Source organism: Lipophrys pholis (genome assembly GCF_963383615.2).
Source record: "Lipophrys pholis genome assembly, chromosome: 1".
Taxonomy (NCBI): Eukaryota; Metazoa; Chordata; class Actinopteri; order Blenniiformes; family Blenniidae; genus Lipophrys; species Lipophrys pholis.
In genome coordinates this window covers 31,695,593-31,714,550 of record NC_137635.1, presented here as the reverse complement: position 1 = coordinate 31,714,550, position 18,958 = coordinate 31,695,593, and the positions used below count along the sequence as shown (strand labels likewise).

General features: G+C 44.0%; 3 protein-coding genes across 6 annotated transcripts in view; all 3 read left to right on the top strand.

The window, feature by feature from the left end:
- Positions 1–598: 598 nt before the first annotated feature.
- Positions 599–5,401, top strand: LOC308114248 (uncharacterized protein). Of its 3 annotated transcripts, XM_080470966.1 has the most exons (5): positions 603–1,148; positions 1,689–1,786; positions 1,930–2,006; positions 2,890–3,285; positions 4,594–5,401. In XM_080470966.1, exons 4-5 carry the CDS (start codon positions 3,015–3,017, stop codon positions 4,902–4,904), a joined length of 582 nt encoding a protein of 193 aa, XP_080327092.1. In that variant the 5' UTR covers positions 603–1,148; positions 1,689–1,786; positions 1,930–2,006; positions 2,890–3,014; the 3' UTR covers positions 4,905–5,401. The 3 variants fall into 3 exon arrangements, with proteins under 3 accessions (XP_080327090.1, XP_080327092.1, XP_080327091.1); XM_080470964.1 differs by lacking the exon at positions 1,689–1,786 and having other exon boundaries at positions 599–1,148; XM_080470965.1 differs by lacking the exon at positions 603–1,148 and having other exon boundaries at positions 1,398–1,786.
- Positions 5,402–6,100: 699 nt separating this feature from the next.
- Positions 6,101–7,962, top strand: LOC308118214 (uncharacterized protein). Its single transcript, XM_080477530.1, has 4 exons — positions 6,101–6,357; positions 6,508–6,611; positions 6,792–7,055; positions 7,140–7,962. The coding sequence occupies exons 3-4, from the start codon at positions 6,851–6,853 to the stop codon at positions 7,373–7,375; spliced, it is 441 nt and encodes a 146-aa protein (XP_080333656.1). The 5' UTR covers positions 6,101–6,357; positions 6,508–6,611; positions 6,792–6,850; the 3' UTR covers positions 7,376–7,962.
- Positions 7,963–9,362: 1,400 nt separating this feature from the next.
- Positions 9,363–18,958, top strand: part of LOC308115782 (myomegalin) — a gene marked incomplete at its 5' end in the record, with an annotated part of 57,895 nt that continues 48,299 nt past the window's right edge. For both annotated transcript variants that reach the window (XM_080473537.1, XM_080473535.1), the window contains 3 exons: positions 9,363–9,605; positions 13,572–13,618; positions 13,715–13,782. In XM_080473537.1, coding sequence (XP_080329663.1) covers positions 9,556–9,605; positions 13,572–13,618; positions 13,715–13,782 — 165 coding nt within the window. The remainder of the gene's footprint in view (positions 9,606–13,571; positions 13,619–13,714; positions 13,783–18,958) is intronic.

Here is an 18,958-nt window from a genome sequence, read left to right as displayed (position 1 = left end):
CAAAGGGGGGCCCTGACTTCAGATGGGGGGGGGGGGGGGGGGTGTTATGTTGGTTTAGTGCATGAGTGAACTACGGTGAGATTAATGGATTGAAGATTTGAATAATGAACTACTTTTACCTGATAGATGGTGTGGTGTATCTTATTCTGTGTGAGTTGAGTTTGTCAAAATCGTTTCAAAGAAGTTTTTTCTTTCTTCTGGGTTTTTATTTCTTTCTTTCTTTCTTTGTTTAATTTAAAAAATGTTTTTATTCATTCATTTATTTATTGGCTATAGTGGCTTTGTGTGACTTCAAATGTGGAAACTCCCGTTGAGTTGATGATTTATTACAGGGTCAACAGAGAGAGAGATGCACAAGCTCTCAAACACACAATCTGTCCCCACCAACAACTTTCATTCATATATTAGAGTTTAAATGCAAAATCCTGATTTATACAACTTTTTTGTTTTTGCAGAATAATGTGAAGATTGGACATACAGTATGTAGCAGCATCTTATGGATAAACAACATCTATAAAGCAGGCCTACATCTGATGCAACCTTATCTTCTGGAACAAAGCTGCTGAAGAGGATTATGCTGCTGCTACAGAAACTTAGTGACCAGTGGAAAGAGAGAGTAGAGTGGGGTGGGGAGTCCTGAAAGAGCGTAGATGCAGGCAGAGCAGCGGTAGACATACAGAAAGCCCTTCACCCAAACACCAGACATTCTTCTTTTTTTTTTTTTTAAATTTGATTGTTTTTAGGAGCCCAGCTGGTCTGCCACCATGTGGCACCCTTTGATCATCGGCATTATGACCGTCAACACGTCTCTAACTGTTCTCTATTGGGCCTTTCTCCTGGGTGATGCCTACTTCAAGTGGATGATGGAGCCTGAGGACAAACCCAAGAAGGCGGTCACCCCAGCCTGAGGGTGTTGGAGCCAGTATGGACCTACCCGACTGAGTGACTGTGTATCGTTTCGCTTAGCGTCAGTCTGCCAGAGCAGTTTGGCTTCGTAGTGATTTCTGTGGAGTTTGCATATTGAGCTGCTTTTTATTTTTTTGTTAATCCTGACCTGATGAAGCCTTGGATACCCATTAGGAACCTCCAAGCAAATACATTAACCGAAGAAATCCTGCAAGTGAACGAGAAAGAAGTTGATCTAACAGGTAAAGTGTAGCTTCAACCATTTGCACCTGCTTAGACGTGTGTTTTTATTCTCTGGGAACTCTTGATGATTTTATTGCTTCAAGTGGGAACCGACTTCTCTCACCAAAGCTCCAGTCACATGCGGCAGGTTCTGGGGGTGAATCAGAATTCATCCATTGTTCTGACTCAGTGAAAAGACGTTGCTGGTGACGGCGGCGTGTGTCAACCAAATCCTGTCCAGGATTACTGAAGAACACCTTGATACTGACACAGACAGCATTATTCCTCTGACAGCCTAATCCAGACGCACACGGAGACCTCCCTCTGCTTTTTCCACCTCCTCTTTTGTCTGCCTCTCCTTCACCTGACAACTTGAAGCCTGATTTTTCTCCGCAGCTCTTTCAAACTTTCTTCTTTTTCCCCCCCTAATCTTTTCCATTCTCCGTCCTCCCCACAAGATGACACACACGTTCTACTGCGGGCTGCATCCAGTCTCCTGGTTCATTCTCTTTGCCAACGTGGCCATCACCATCATTGAATGGCAGTTTCTCATTTCACAGTTTGTGAAGATTTCGTCGGCAGAAAGCCAAGAGAAAGAAAGCGCTTCTAAATCGTAGAGGAACCTGTCAACATCCCGATGCGGCACCAAAAAACACCCGTGAGGACTGAATAAGTGCTTCTGGCTTTTTGTTTGCCTGCACTCTTGGAGGGAGTTTTGGTTTTGTATTTGCTGTGGTGGAGGAGCAACTCTTTTCTTCATGTGACCTTAACCCTCTGTTGTGTGTTTGTGGTTATTTTCAGAGCTGTCTCGTACCAGTTTCCACATCCTTCAAACCACAATAGTAGAGCTGAGGAGCAGCTTCAAGCCTAGACAACAGGTAAGGTTTCTTCTTTTCCACTCCAACGTCACCACAGTATCTTAATATTTCTACTTCTTCATCTTTCCGTACCAAGTATTTGTCATCTTTCTTCTCTGACAGGGATTGTAAATTGTTGCTCTCCATCAATTTCCCGTGTATCATCCATAAAAATGTGTAATGACATGCACTTTTCAGACCAAATGAGAAGAGCTATTTCCTCGTCATGACGCTCAGATTGTGTTTTGAAATATTACCATCTGCTGCGCGATGAGGCAAGAAATGAGCTGTGAAAATATTGTGTCATATCAGTGAATTACGTGCGCTTAAGATGAATTCAAAGTGACAGTATTCATAAAGTGATGGCACTTTAAACCCAAGGGGGATTGTAATTTATGTATCATATGTATCTATACTAGTGAAAGCAATGTGGTCATGGCCGACCGTAAGCCTCTTTGCTGTAATACTGTCCACCTCTCCTGGCTCATATCTCTAATCCCTGCAGATGGAAAGCTGATATTGCTCTATGACAGACCCAATCCTATTAACTCTGTCTGTCCTATATTCACCTCTCCTCCGTCTCACACTCCGATGAAAATTTGACCGAGGACTCGGAAACTAGAAGGAGGAACGGTGGGATTTAAAGCTAGACAAGAGATTAGGAGAATTGGCACACATGTAATATCAGCTCTCGCTTGTCTGGTGAACTACATTTTTGTCATGTCAGTTTTCTAGTCAAGAACTGTGACTGCTGAGTGAAAATGTGCTCCTTTTTCAATTTGTCATAACACCTCCATCTCTCGCTTCCTCCTGTCGTTTCTCAAACAGAAATATCTGAATCTATCTAATGATAAGTTCCTCTCCTTCCCCCTCCCTGGTGCACCTATATCTCAAATATTCACAGTGATACAAAGGAGCGCGGATCTGCAGCGAGACATTAAATCACCCAAAGAAAGAACCGCAAAGCCTCATCACGTTCCATAGATAGACCGTTTTAATAAGAAACCGCTCGACCAAAGCAGGCAAACCATGAACCAACAGTCGACTGTGTCCCTGAAAGCCTCAGGAGGAGCTTTGCTTCTGAACCTGACGAAGGCGGCGTTCCAACCCCGACGCCTCCTTCAGAGGCAGGAGGAGGAGGAGGAGGAGGCCTACTTTGTGGACTACAGCCCCCCCGCCAGAGACTCGATAACTCTGCCACGCAATGTAGTCTATGTCCTGGTTGGGGTGGTGTTGGTGACAGTGGCCACTTATGCCATAGTGGGACACCTCATTAAAGACCTGATTCATGACCTGGCAGGTAAAATCAGGCAGAAACTGAAACCGATGTCCCCGTGTGACTTGTGACTGTGTCCACATCGTCATCTGTGTTCGTTGGCGTGTTTGGGACATTTATACTCCTGAACTTTCCGGCAAAGCCTTGTCATTTTCCTTTTTTCCCCTCTTGAGTGTTATTTGATAACATTTCCCATCACGTTGGCCCTTTGGATACCCTTCATATCGGTGTCTATTGTTGCATTCAGGTGAATGTTCTTCACAATGACAGCCACTGATTAAACACCTGTAAGGAACACACTACCTGTTTAGCACTATGCTCACTACGCCAAAAAACTAAAGAGGCACATCCGTCCAGATATTTCCTACAATCCCAGCTGACTAATTAAGAAGGCAGGTTTGACCTTGGACAAACACATAGAGACAGACAGAGATTCACACACAATTTAGTGTCAATAATTAACCTCAAACGTGTGTTTTTAAACTGGGAGGAAACCAGAGAACCAAACAGAACGGCTCAAACCTGAACCCTTCTCATTATGATTCAGAACAATGGCTCCTATAATTCCAACGATGCAACAAAAAAGCTTATTTAATCAGATCAAATCTACACTTTGTGCTGTTTAAAAGTTCCAGTAGATTTCTTCTCTGGAAATGAACTTAACCTAAAATCAGTGGAGGCCACGTTCAAAGATCAAATATGGCATGTTCTTAGTTCTTCTTTTAGTGGTGGGTCAAGTTAAACTAATCAATTCTACAATGAATTACTATGCTGACCCCTTTTAAATGTGTACTGCATATCACATGAAAACACCAGCAAAATAAAACAACATAGCTCACAAATTTCCCCCAGCTCATTAAGTCTTGCAATACTGGTTTGCACCACAAGGTGATGAATTGAGTCACTCAAAGCCGGATGAATGTCAGACATTCTTAGCTGCTCCACAGAAAGTGTATTCATGGTGTTCATGTCATTTACCGTCCAAAAATTCTACATAATTACTGTGTGACCATGAAAACTGCAGATGGCTAATACGTTTAGTGTGAAACTCTCTTTTTCAAAATGACTTAATGTTAACGTATCAGTTCAGAGATGCCGGTTCAAGACCCAATACTGATCCAAACCATGCACACCTCTTCACCGATCTGGATCACTGCAACTTCTAAACCAAAAACATGAGCTTAATCTCAAATAACCACGCGAAAGTGACTCAACACTGCCACCCAGTGTACACCAGTGGCATGAGCTCAATTCTAGCATAGTGCATCAAACACAAACTCAAATTTACAAGTAACTTTATCTAAACTTCATATTTTTGTTTTTTCCTCGCAGACTGTATTTTCGGCCCCAAACCAGTAGAGGAGGACTTGGAGGAAGAGCGAGAAGAAGTCGAGGGGGATGTCCGGCTGTCCGGAGGCGGCGGTGTTCGCAGTGCACTGATGCAAAAAGACAAACTGAGGATGGAGAAGGAGAAGGAAGGTCTGCTGCCCGGTTTCCACCATGACGACAGCGGCTTCCGCCCCCCACCCTTCCCTCCGCCGCTGAGAAGCGCCAGCTCCTCGTCATACCCCCGAGAGAAGAGAACATCCACGCATAGTGTGACCTTCGTCTGCCCCGTGGCCCCTTATGTCACCTCGCTCTAAGTTTTCATCACTCTGTCGCTGCAGCAGTTTGTAATCAGATTTGACTTCATTTCTAATTTCAGTGCAGTGATCAGTGTTTTTCTTCGCTATAGACACACATGGGCTCAGGCATTTTACTTGCTCTAAATGTTTTAGTTTTGATTGTACTCTCTACAAGTCACTGCTTTCTTTGAATACATATTAAACTGAAATGTAAACATAGATGATATTGTCCAGTCTTTGAATTCTATTGTGATATTTGCAGTTCAGTTCCTCATGCTATTAAGTGTAAAATGAATACACACTATGTATGGCTAGAACCAAGGAGCCACCATGACATACGTGTCTGCGGTGGAACTAGTTGGGAGAAATGTAAAACGTAGGTGGACAGCATGTTTCCACACCGGGTGGAAGACTCAGTAATCACTTTCACCCCCATTAAGTCAGATGTTTCGGGATGATTATTTCTTGTTGTGATGTTGGACTAAGCTTCTGTCCAGTAAACAGCTGAATAACACAAGTGTGTTGTTGTCTCGTCTACTTTCATTAATCCATCTTACCTTCCTCTAATACCTGCTCATGTAAGGAGCGATGACCTTCTCCGCAGTGTCGAGGATTACTGTACATATCACTGTTTAATACTGACGTAAGCACAACGAGAACACAGAGCTCAAAGATAGATAGATATATAGATTGATAGATAGATAGATAGATAGATAGATAGAACATAAAATCTCCACTGAGAAAGGCTTCAATTCAAACCCTTTCTGCATACAGTTGATAATTACATAGATCAGTCCACAGGTTGATGGAAACACAGAGACTGAGACACAGTTACATAGATATATGATAGATAGATCAATTCTATGCGTATAGAGAGAAACGTGAATATAGACACAAAGATAAACACAGATGGACAAAGAGACGCTCTTCTACAGCGGGTGGATGCATGTCTCTTTGCTTGTTTCTCTCTGTCAAGGATCTTTCCTGTTCTCTCCTTCCATCACATAACCCCAACCGGAACCATATAAAGTCTCCAGATGAGTCTGGTTCTGCAGGGTTCTTCCTCTTGAAGGGAGCGTTCCTTTTCGACCGTCTCCTATGCTTGCTGATGGGGAATTGTTGGGTGTCGGGCAAAATTGAAATTAACTAAATTGAACTGGATGGATAGATAGATAGATAGATAGATAGATAGACAGACAGGCAGACAGACAGGCAGACAGACAGACAGGCAGGCAGGCAGGTAGGTCGGTCGGTCGGTCGGTCGGTCGGTCGGTCGGTCGGTCGGTATGCAGACAGACAGACAGACAGACAGACAGACAGGCAGACAGGCAGGCAGGCAGGCAGGCAGGCAGGCAGGCAGGTAGTCGGTCGGTCGGTCAGTATACAGACAGACAGGTAGGTCGGTCGGTCGGTAGGCAGGCAGGCAGGCAGGCAGGCAGGCAGACAGAGAGACAGACAGGCAGGCAGGCAGGTAGGTACGTAGATAGATAGATAGATAGATAGATAGATAGATAGATAGATAGATATTGATGTAGTGTGAGCATAGGAGGTAAATACGAGCTCCTTATCCAGTTCATTGAGAACACTGCGCTCACTGAGTCGTTCTTCTGACCTTGACTAGTTTACCTCAAGCTGCTGCAGCTAATCTGGTTTCCATCTGCATCGCTCCGCCGACAGGCAGATAAAGACTTTGTACAGAGAACCAAAATGGAAAAACTCCTCAAGGTGAGACAAAGTTTTGACTCTTTTTGTAAGTTCTGTTTGCTTCGTGGGGAAATGTTTGCATGCCTCCGTGCTCCATGAGAAAGCTTTCAATCCGAATAGCAGTTTATTCCTACTTCAAAGTTAGAAAGAGCTAGATTTCATCCTGACTTTCGATGTGTTGATGGATATGTCCTTATGCAGCAGTCAGAGTGAGGCATGCGTTGGACTCACTGGCTCACGGAAGAAACTAGCATATTGCCATGGAAGTAACAGAGGACGGCTTGAAGGTTCACTTTCGGGAGGACGACGGCTCAGTGTTGTTTGAATCTTACATCCCACCCTCTCGAGATGCTATCTACCTGCCCACCTACATCCTCTACCTGCTCATGGCCATCTTCATTGTGCTCTCTGTTCTCTACGCCATCATCGGGCATCTGATCAAAGACCTCATCCATGACTTTGCAGGTTGGTTGCCATACTAAAAGTTAGAGCAGAATACGCTGCTTCTGCTGTGTTTTAATCCCAACTTGCTTCTCTGTGTTCTCCCAGACTGTCTGTTAGGGGAGCAGCCAGAGGAAGTGGTGGTGAACTATTGTGAGACCAAGGATAAGTTCATGGTAGACTGGGCTCCAGAAACCTCCCCCGAGCTGGAAGCCATGGCCCGGGCTGAGGAGAGCAAGATGGTCGACAGGGACTTCATGAAATCCCCTGCCATCTGGATTATCTCCACAGAACCACAGGCAACCAGGACCGGACCCCGGGTGGTCTTTGGGAAGAAGCCTTAGCTGTGTCAAAACCAGAAAGAAGACAAAATCAGATCTGAAACCAGAGGCAAATGCAGAAGATGATATTGTATGAACACTGAGAGGACTGAGACGTGAAGTGAATCAAAGCTGGTAAGATGTAATTCTCAATAAGGTGAGTGCAGCAAAAGTGCTTGGGTGGTTCACTATTGACATCTAGTGTCTGCTCGGGATCATTACATCTGAAACTAAAGGTGAAAGTCAGTTTCACCTTTTATTGGACAAGTGACCACAACTGGTAACTTCTTCCTGTTCCTCCTATAATTCAAATTTTTAATCTGGGTGACAAAAAAGATTATTTTTGAAATCTCATGTGTATCCTTGGCCTGCGAGACGGAGAAGTTGTTATACTATATATTATACGTTAATTTATATAAGCCAGAAAGGTTGGTTATTTGACAATGCAACTTAGTCTTCTTCTTTTATTTTTCAAAGGGAATATATAAGAATTACTACAACTATATGACATGTTGTGTTCAGGCTGTCTATTACAAAATGTGTGTATTTTGTCATAATGAATTTAACGTTTATTACGTTGTGTTGAATAAAGTCCACAAGCAATATACCGGTTTTGTGCTGTGTTGCTTTTTTCTTCTTTTTTAATTGATTAAATTGCATTTTACATTGGGCGGCTCTGTATTGGGCTTCAAAATAAATAAATAAATTCGAGAAGTGTGGGTGACGTGGAGCTTTTTTTGAGGGCGTTCGTTTTGTCACATCCGTCCTGAACGGGGAGGGGGGTGCTAACACACATACCTGCCATTTCTCAATTAATTAAAACGAAGTGACGCAGATTTCCGGTCGGAGAGCGTGCGGGAGTGGGGGGGGGGGGGGGTTGTTTCTTCTTTCAACCTGGATAGTTGCGTAATTACTTGGGGAAACTGCAAGACATTACCTGCATAATGCAGGGGATATTAAAATAAAGCCAACGATGTAGTAACTTGTTAATAGTGTAATACGAGTTTTGATCCATTATCTTAATAATATTTTGTCACTTCTTAAATTAGAGAGAATATTTAAAAAAAAAAAACATTGACAATTGTTTGCATGTTGTTGCAAATATCTCCAAGATGACCATCTTCTCGCTGAGTGTTGAACATGGAAGGTAAACCTCCTCCACTGACTGATATCAGAGACAACTGGAGTTGACTTATTTAAACACAATAATTATCACATTTACACTCAAATGCAGCCACTAACATCCTGCCTGTAATTTGGAGGGGGTGGATGAGGGGGGGGGGGGGGGGGGGGGGTCGCTTCCTCAGCTGTATTTTTGGAGGGGTCGGATGAATAGGTGAGCAGGCGGGGGTGAGGCGGGGGTGAGGCGTCCGTGAGTGCGCTATCTAACACCCTCCCTGTAATTTGAATGGGGTGAGAGGTTGAGGAATTGGGTAAGGGTTTGAGGGCATGTTGGGCCCGCTCTTTATCATCCTGCCTGTAATTTGGAGGAGGCGGTTGAGGAGGTGAGTGAAGGGGTGAGAAGGTGGGTGAAGGGGTGAGGAGGTGGGTGAAGGGGTGAGGAGGTGAGTGAAGTGGTGAGAAGGTGGGAGAAAGGTGAGGAGGTGGGTGAAGGGGTGAGGGGGTGAGTGAAGTGGTGAGGACGTGAGTGAAGGGGTGAGGAGGTGAATGAAGTGGTGGGTGAAGGGGTGAGGAGATGAGTGAAGGGGTGAGGAGGTGAGTGAAGTGGTGAAGTGGTGAGGAGGTGAGTGAAGGGATGAGGAGGTGAATGAAGTGGTGGGTGAAGGGGTGAGGAAGTGGGTGAAGTGGTGAGGAGGTGAGTGAAGGGGTGAGGAGGTGGGTGAGGAGTTGAGGGGCCGCTCTCTAACATTTCGCCTGTAATTTGGAGGGGGTGAGGAGGTGGAGGGGTTGCGGGGTTTATGGATGGATGGATGAGGGCCCTTGAGTGGTCGGTAGGGGGCGCTCTCCTCTGTGATTCGGAGGGGGCGCGTCGCTCGCTGTCCCTCACGCCGCCTCCAAACTGCGCCTGCGGCGTGCCGCGTGCCGCGCTCCGCTCCAAACCGCTGCAGCAGAGAAACGCGTCCCTGCGCGGCCCCTCGGTGCTCTGCTTTCCCCTGTGACCGGCAGAACACGGAGCGATGGAGCGGTGATTTGTGATTCGTGAGGACGCTGCTTCCCGGGATGGAGGACTGACGGCTGCCTTCATGGATTGGAGCTCGTCGTGTCCCGAGCAGGTCTGGGGAGATCCGGAGAGGTGAGGCTGCTGAGGGGGCGAGGAGGGACGGAGACACTGGAGAGTGGGGACATGAACCGGCCTTGTTCACGCTGCTTTGGCTGATAAAACACTCCAAAAGATGTATATTGTTCCTGGTGGATGTGTGTTGTTGTGTTTTGTCTTCGATCGCTCACCTTACATCAGGTGATCATGCTCCAGTTAAATTAAGGCCGTTTGTCCACAGCAGGATGGATCGTCCTCTGCGCGCTTCTTGGATCAGCAGAGGAAAATGAAAAAGCTTTATGCGGTATTACTAATCAGAAATCTTGACCTAATAGCCAATTTTCTGCCGCCGCATGTTTGACGTCGGCACAATGCCGGCTTATTCTGGCCTACTTCGCAGGGAACGAACACAAATGCGATCCATAAATAACCTATTTCTAGGGGCACCATTGTGCATTTGAGCAGAAAGCACAGGGACACACGGTCTGCAGCTGGCCCAGAAAAAAAAGATACCCAACACTGAAATTCCTTTATATACTCAGAGCACCTCAGCTGGAATAACAGCTTCGTGGTTTATAGCCTAAATATGAAATCATATTCGATGATTTATTTAAAGTTAAAGCAGCTATACTTTATGCAGGTTCTCACTTTAATGTGGGTCACTGGCCAGAGCCGAAGTAGCAAATAAAATAATACCCATAATGCAGTAATCACATAGTATTTTAGGTGAAATGCTACTTTGTACTTCTATTTGAGTATTTGTTCTAATAAAGTGGTTGTAACTGGGGACAAATAGAGTAATGTAAAGGCTTACAAATATTGAATACTCCTTCCTAATATTAAGATGGAATTAACAAATCAAGAGATACTCCAATTACCTTAACTCAGTGTGCTATTGCCAAGTATGTCATCTCACTCATTAATCAACATATTCTACAGTGCTACTACAGAAGTAACTTCAGTAAATTTAATTAGGGACAAAATATTCTACAACTCTGCCCACTTATCAGCATTTAGTAAAGACTGAGGAAATCCACTAACTTAATAAATGTCACAACCTTTTTATTTATGCAACCAATATGAACCAAAAAAGTGTTTAGAGACATATCGTTCTTTTTTCCTACATTGTTCGTCTCAGAAACACGCTGTAAATGTGGATATTTCATACACTATAACTGAATCCCCTTTAGGAGTCATTTTTGCAGAATACTTTGTAGTTTCTCGTGAGTATCATACAATTCATACTATGTAATATACTTTGCCAAAATCACAAGTAACTGCTAAGATCACCTACAGTTCTAATGAATTTCCAAAGCTTTTGATTTGAGTTTTCTAACTCCAATGTTTTCTTTGGCTCGAGAAACTCCCTGTGTCCTTTATACTTACTTCATTATCTGTCTGATAAACATGGTTTAGATTCAGATTATTTACACAGGTCGATTGAATCAAATGCTGCCACTGTAGTTTTTGTATGTACCTTCACTTGGTTATATTTTAACTACAGCACTTTTCTTTGTTGGAGGAAAGAGAAAGACTCAGTGACTGTAGATGGAGGTACTATGTAGGAAGAAGAAAACAGTTGTGAAACACTTGTGTCATGTCCCGTCCTGCCCAAAAATGCAGCATGTCGACTATTTACCCACCAGGTGGACTTTTGACGTTTAACTTTGCTCCGGTATGCAGCAGCTGTCCTCGCCCTGGCTGGGCTGGCAGCTGTTAGCAGGATTTACCGTGAAGTGGAAGGAGACGAGGGGACTGATGAGGCAGCACTGCAGGCCTGTTCCAACTGTGGGGGGGCGCAAATGTAAATAGTTTAAAGTTGCACCGCCGTGTTGAAAAACCTGTGTGGTGCTGTCAGAGCAGCAGGTACGGGAAAACATTCTTGAAATTGTGATACGACCCAGAAATTGTCCAAAGAATGGTGGCCACCTGAAACTACAAAAGTCCTACTGTTTCACCAATGTATTGCACATTTGGCCAGAACGTTTCTCCTGCATTCATCCATACAGAAATTCTGTGTTACGTGACGGATGAACGTTACATAACAGCAGCTATGAGCCAGTCGTGCTGTGCACCTTCATCCTGTCTGGTCTGTGTTGTTAATGATCTGCAGCTACACGATGATCTGCATACAAAGATTCAGCAGTATTTACATCATCTGAAGCAGATTTAACTTGTACGCTTTACAAAACTTTGCAATGGTCTCAAGCACACTGTACAAGCTCGAGCTTCTCCACTGGCAGAGCGAGACGTCCTGGTGGTTTAGTGGTGAGCACTGTTTTCTTACTTCATTCTAGAGCTTTTCATTGTGGAGTTTAGCTGCATTTGGACTGCAGGAACTTTCCTGAAGGGTCTAAATTTAGCATTTCAATGCTGATGCTTTTTCCTCATTTGTCTCCACTGTTGGAGTATTTCACGGTACGAGTGCAGGTCTCATTACCAGATTTTACTCAATAAATCTGTCAATGCAGCAAAGCACCATCAAAAACAACTTGAACCTCCATCATGAGTCCGTCAAACTACGGCCTTGTGTGCACGACAACAAATTCGAGTGTATCCGGAAAACTTTCTTCACTTTTGGGGGGGTCCGTTTACACGACACCAGTTTGCGGATGCACTGTATCCGTGAAGTTTTTAATCCGGCTCCCAAAGTGGAAAGATTCTTTCACGGCCACTATTCCCTTCTGCAGAGACTGATGGAGGCGACAGAGCCTGTTGCTGCATATGCGCCCCCCCTTCCTTTGTGAAAAAACATGGCGGCTATCTAGTGGTATTACTTGCAGGCCGTATTCTAGTTTTATCGTCCATATAAATAGTTTAATAGTTGAGACTCACCCCTGATATCATCCGATGTGTCATCAGTCCATGCGGATGTCAGGTGCTCTCCATTTCCTTCATGTTTATAGTGTGTTGTTCTCTGCACACGTCTGTGTGGTTTCATTACAAAATAAAGCAACAGCGCCCTCCCCGTGGCCTAAGATGTCCTAAGATGTGGCCTATTTCACTTTTACGGCAACATTGTCGTCTTAGGCCCCGTTTACACCACAACGTTTCACGTGACAACACCTAATCCGTTAAAAAAATTTGTGGGTTTTCACTGCAGCAGCGGACACACTGATAACGATGTAGTTAGTATGCCAGGTCACTGAATTTTGTGGATACACTCGTGTCGTGTAAACGGGGCGTATTACATTCATTGTATCGACCATTGTATCTTCAGCCTGACTGGCATCATACTCCCTGGACTGAAATGTGAGGCAATATATTGGGCACAAAAACATTTTTAGTTTTTTAAGCAACCTGGTATCTGGGTTCTTTTGAATGCAGCTATAGCTCCTCTGCATGTAAGCCTTCTGTCACTGTGGGTGTTCTGGCTCCCCTCACAATCCAGTGACTGTTATGTTAGGGTAATTAGTACCTCTGAATTGCCCTTTGGTGTAAATGTCGGTGATTTGGTTTCTCTATATGTGATGACCTGCTGACCTCTCCAGATTCGTAAAGCTAACTTTGAGTTTTCAAGTGCAGTGCGCTTTATAGAAACAGGAGTGAAGAATATTGTTTAAAATCTCAGTGATTGTATCACAAACATTATCCTGAAATATGCACTTGTCAGCTGCTTTATCAGCTGGTGATAACTAGACGAAGCTTTGACTGGCAGGAAGCAGATAATCAGGTGTATTGGCTTGGTGTAACGTTGACCCTCAGTGGCTCCTCCCACCACCTCACATGTCTTTCTCCCCCCCTGCTGGGAGTCACAGATGACCCCCCAAAGTCTCCCACAGAGGTGCAAATGCCATCGTGCTGTTGTAGAGGAACTGGTTCATTGGAACTTTGTTTTACAGAATCACAAAGAAAGTGTATTTATCTGCTTATTCACCATCTGGACCGAACCGCCATGGCTTTATCTCAGTAGGATTTTGTAAAAGTTCCACTTTTAACCAGTTTTGTGTGTTTTTATTTTGTGCTGTGTGTTAACTCTGCTTTTTGGTGTTTGTCTCATAGTGCACAGGATGAGGAATCTTCATCCAAAAGTACAGGTCACATGACAGGTGAGTGTTTTTTGTTTATTTATTTTCTAGACACAATAATCATCCTTTCCAGCTTTGCACTGCTGTTGTTTGATTGTTCCTTTTCTGCTGTTTCAGATCTGTGCAGCGATGAAACAGACAACCCGCCGCCTCTCCAGCCACACACACTCAAGCAGTTTGAACAGGTGAGACCATTTATATCCAGTATTTTGTGGCACTTGTGGTAATATTTATCAACTGCTGCATTATTACATGTCTATTCCAAAATGATGATTGTTAAATTAATAAAAACCAAGGGTAATATCGTGCTTCCCAATGCTTTGGCTGTCTTGTTGCATTTACCTTTAGAAACATAAAGATGAGAGTATGACTAAAAGATGTGCTTAATCATGTGTGGTGTATACAATAAAGTTAACCAGTAATGGATACTTTGTGCAAATACAATAACTTGCCGCACCGTAGTAATCAATTGTGTCACTGACTTTGAGTCTTCACAGGGGCTGTAGTGCATGCTCTATAAAGGGTTAACGATGCAGTATGTTCATGTGATTATCTTTGCATGTTAAGTGCCAGTAGTGAGTCACTTTTTTTTTTTCTGTTATTGTTCTTTAGGCAGTGTTTCGCAGTTTTTTTTTTTTTTTTTTTTTTACAATTGTGTGTTCATGTTGGGCAGCAAGAAAAACTCAGCCGCATGTGTCTCACAGCTTTGGTGATGAGACTCTTCTGGTCCACAGTCTGCAGCGGTTCAGTATGCAATATTGCACCTTTTCACTCACAGCCGTTAAGGGGGAGAATTTTCCTGTCCAAAGCTCGCCGCAGGTGACTGAGCAATACTGCGGGTTCAAACTCACAACTGTGTGGGAGACAAAAAGAAGGACACACAGCCGATAGTCCCAGTTCACTTCATCTTCTGCTATGTCCAATTAGTGGTAAATCCAGAATGTTTAAAATGGGAAAATGTATAATCCCTTTAATCTTTGAATTTTTTTGGTTCCATTCTTTCTGCTGCTTTTCAGATAAGAACTCTGAAGATTTTCCTTCACTTTCTTCCTCCTCGGGAGCCCCTCTCCCATGTCTAAAATATCATCTCTGAAACAAACCACCTTCACAATAACAGTATTGGCATAAGTGTATGTACACGCTCTAAAAAAGATGGATCTTCTAGAAGTGGGGAAGCCTGTTGTCTTTAGACCAAAGTACTGTTTTAGGCAGCGAGCCGCCCAGCCGTCAGTAGGATGGTTAATTTTCGAAAAAGACTGCCAAAAAATAGTTGATGGTTTGCTCAAAGCCATCTAAATTATGTGTTCAGTCGGACCTTGGTCGAGGGGACCAGATAAGAGCAGACACCCTGTACTGAGTGGACAAATCGCCGTGCACAGACACGTATTTAACTCTTCACACACCTTAATGAGCGGACAGCCTCCCCTGCAGTGTGGTGCTGCACTGCGATTCCTCTTAGGCCCTGTTTACACGACAACGTTTCATGTGGCAACACCTAATCCCTTAAAAAAAGAGTTGCGTTTACCCTGCAGCGGCGGACACACTGACGACAATGTAGTTTTTATGCCGGGCCACGGGGGGGCGCTGTTGCTTGTTTTGTTAACGAAACCACACAGACATGCGTGCAGAGAACATTCGTATGGACTGATGACGAATCGGATTCCAGTAGGGGTGAGTCTCAACTATTAAACTACCGATATGGACGATAAAACTAGAATACGGACCGCAAGTCATTCCACTTCAGGGGCCGCCATGTTTGTTTATTGGTGCATGAGCAGAAGGAACTGCGACAAGCGCCGCCCAGATATATTTTGGACACCCTGATTTTTTGGATGGACACCCAAAACACCAATTTCTGCCTAAAACTGTGGGCCAAAGTGACAGAGCGTAGTTTAATGAAGCAGTATGTGACGTAGTATCAATATTGTGCTTTAAGTGGTCTCACATAAAATCCCAATAAAATATATGTACATTTGTTGTTGTAATGTGACAAAATGTGGGAAAATTCAAGCAGTATTATTACCTTTGGAAACCACTGTAAAACTTCACCTGGAGTTAAATAGTGACAAAATGCTTAAAAAAACAAAAAACACCTGGTCTCCTCACAGGCAGACTCACATTCTTTGAATTATTGAAGATTTTTATTTTTTTTTTTTACCAAACTAGACGTGCAACTTTTTTTCAAAAGAGACCTCGACTGTTTCCAACTAGACTTAACTAAGTTAACTTGTTAGAATATGCCTGGATGCCTATCAGCACTCCTTGAATAAAAAGTGTGTTTCTTTAAAAAGCAAACACAGATTCTTAAAACTAAACTTCCACCTGATACCGCCAAATCACACGTGAAAACTGTCCTAAACTCTTTGGATTTAACTTTAACTCCTTAAAAAAACTCATCTCTTTATACTAGAATCAGACTCCGACAAATAAACTTTGAATTCTTGCACCAGACTCTTTGAACGAAACCCAAACTATTTGACAGGGACACATAGAGTCTTAAAAGTCCCTGATAGTCTTTAAAACCAATCTGAATTCTTGAAACTAAACCCTTGAAGCCAAGGTTTTAGTGACACAGTGATGCTCTGAAGACTCAGATAGTTTCCTTCAAAGTCAATGAGAATGAAGAGACTAATAAGAATGGATGACAATTCATTTTTTTGGCAACATAAAGTGGTAAAAAAGCCAAGAACCTAATCAATCAGAGCTTCACAGAGTCACAATGTGATCAGACAACCTGGAGCTTGTTGGTTAGCAAATCATTGCAATCACATTATTTTATTTGTGTGTTTTCTTAAGTTGTTAAATTAGAATATTACAAGCTGTACCATTAATGTGAGTGTAAATACTTACATCTTCACCATGATCATTAATACTATGACTACACAGTCATCGGGTGGTACCTGCAAAAACTAAGAATAAATCTCTATGCTGACTGGAATTGAAGGCAGTCTAACCAGGTTTTTAAAAAACAAAAAAAAAGCCTGTTCTGAACAGGAGAGCACCGGCAGCACCCGGCGCTCTGCGTGCAGGATGGAAAGCCCGGGAAGCCTCTGGCGGCTTCGTGGCCCACTTTCTGCTGCTGTCGCTGGGTATTGTAACACAGAGAATATGTGCATTAAAAATTCCTTTTAATATCAGTAGAAAAGAGGCTGTCATGAGCACTGGCGCGTGTATGGACCAGCCACAGCATTATGACCACTGACTGCTGAAGTCTCTTCTCATGCCTCATGCCTGGGATTTATCCGGCAGCAAAGGAACATTTCATCCTGAAATACAGATGCCACCCTACCAGGCTGAGAGGGTGACGTGTTTATCTGATCAGCAGGTGGAAAAGACTCACACATTGTTTGAGTTTTAATCTGGTTTGGCAAAGATTTAAAAATATTCAAACAGACTCCTCCACATCCCATGCACTTCCTGTGATGCCCACCAGTGGCCTCCCTCGCCACGACTGTTGACGTGAGCAGACGAGAAAGAAACAGTTGGTGGAGCTGCCGAGCTCCTGACACAGGAGGAGGCGTGACACAGTGAGGAAAGCTGAGGTGACACCGGGAGCCAGCTGCCAGCTGCACTCACAACATGGCTGACATGTCTTCGATGTGTCACGTTTACGCCTCACACGCAAACACACACACACACACACACACACACACACACACACACACACACACACACGAAGCGAGCGTGTCTGCATCGCATGTAGAGATGCTCAAACTCTCCAGACGTGCATGATGTCTTCTTCCCGAATGTTGTGCGGAGGATCATTTTGGCGCCTCGCCCACTTTGCACTGAATTATTTAGCAGCAGCATGTAACAGGACACTTTAATGGACAAGCTCAATGAACGCCTTAGGAACTGGGAATGATGTCACCGCATTGTCTCATTCACTGTTTTGAGCTCTGGCGTTGAATTTGACTGAGCTTTGCTGCTCCTCATAATATTTTTTCAAAGAAAGTGTAAATTTGATGAAGGTTTGCTGCAGTTTCTAATCTCTGGTTCACTCTTTCCTCTGAGGGACGTCCGGGGATTCACCACACTGAGATTCAGGTCCCTTCTCTATTATTAGCACTGTGGCTCACAGCGCTCAGATTTCCTCAAACTTCCTTCGACTCGCCCGTGTCTCCTGCTTCACCTTCATTTCCCAGCTTTATCAGTGCAATGTCCTGATTTTTTTTTTATATTTCAGTTGTGCAAATATACAGTCAATGTTGGATCGAGGTGAACAGGGTCTTTCTTTACAATATAATCATGAAAGAATGTCTTTGTGGTCAAGCTGTGGTCATTTAAATGCAATTAGTTGGTATAAAAACATTAAAACATGGTAATAAGTGATTGTTAGTGGACAATTAATCAAGTAAGATAGTTATTTGTAGAATGCTACTTGTGCATTGTCATGAAAGGTTTTTGCGGGGGGGGTTTGGGAAAGAAAAACCCTCCCATTGTTGCATGTGTGAGTTGCATGGTTGCAGTGTCTGCAGCAACTGAAGAAGGAAAATGTCTTAGGAACAAAAGTAGCAGCTTCAATTTTGATTGCGTTTGATTGCGTTTGCGTGCCACTCCATGTTTACGCCTTGACCCCCCTCCAGTTCCCCCCTCCCTCCCTCCTAAAATCTGTCTGGATCTGCCTCTGCAGCTCCGATCATATAACACTGAGTCAAGTGGAGACTTTCTGTTGTTCTGACACCCACAAACAAATGTGAAATATTGGCATTAGCATGAGCTTTGGGGAACTTGGGTTTGAATCCCGGCTGCAGCAGGAAGGGCATCCGGAGTAGCGGTGACCCCTGAGTGACGGAGCTGCCGATTAAACTCATCAGTTAGTATTGATTTTTAATGTTTCTGAAAGGAAGTAGACACAATAAACTGGCTCCCATTAGCCCTCCTCCTTTCCAGCTCCTGCTTCATTCCTATCAGCTCTCCTTTCTTTTTGCAGTGGAGTGAGATTTCCTGTCATATCACAAGTGCCTGTGAGCCTTTTGCACCCCCCCCCCCCCCCCCCCCCTCGCCTCTTCTCCCTCCCTCCCTTCCTCCCTTCCTCCCTTCCTCCCCCCTCTCCTCTCCTTCCATCCATCTCCCCTGGCAGTCTGGGATTCCAGGGATGTCTCCTCTGGTAAAATAAGCTGCTGTCCCATCTGCAGTCAGAATACAACACACCATGGAGCAGACCGGGCTGCATCTGTGACCGCCGGGCTGCAGAGGAGCCCTCTGCACCGCAAACGCCCCTTTACACTAGAGTGTGTGTGTGTTAGTGTGTGTGTGTGTGTGGTTTTGTGGATTTTGTCTCCATGGCTGATTAGAGGCCAGGACTTTTTATCGTTTTTGTGCCATGATGCTCATTCTGTTGTGGAGATAACATGTCTG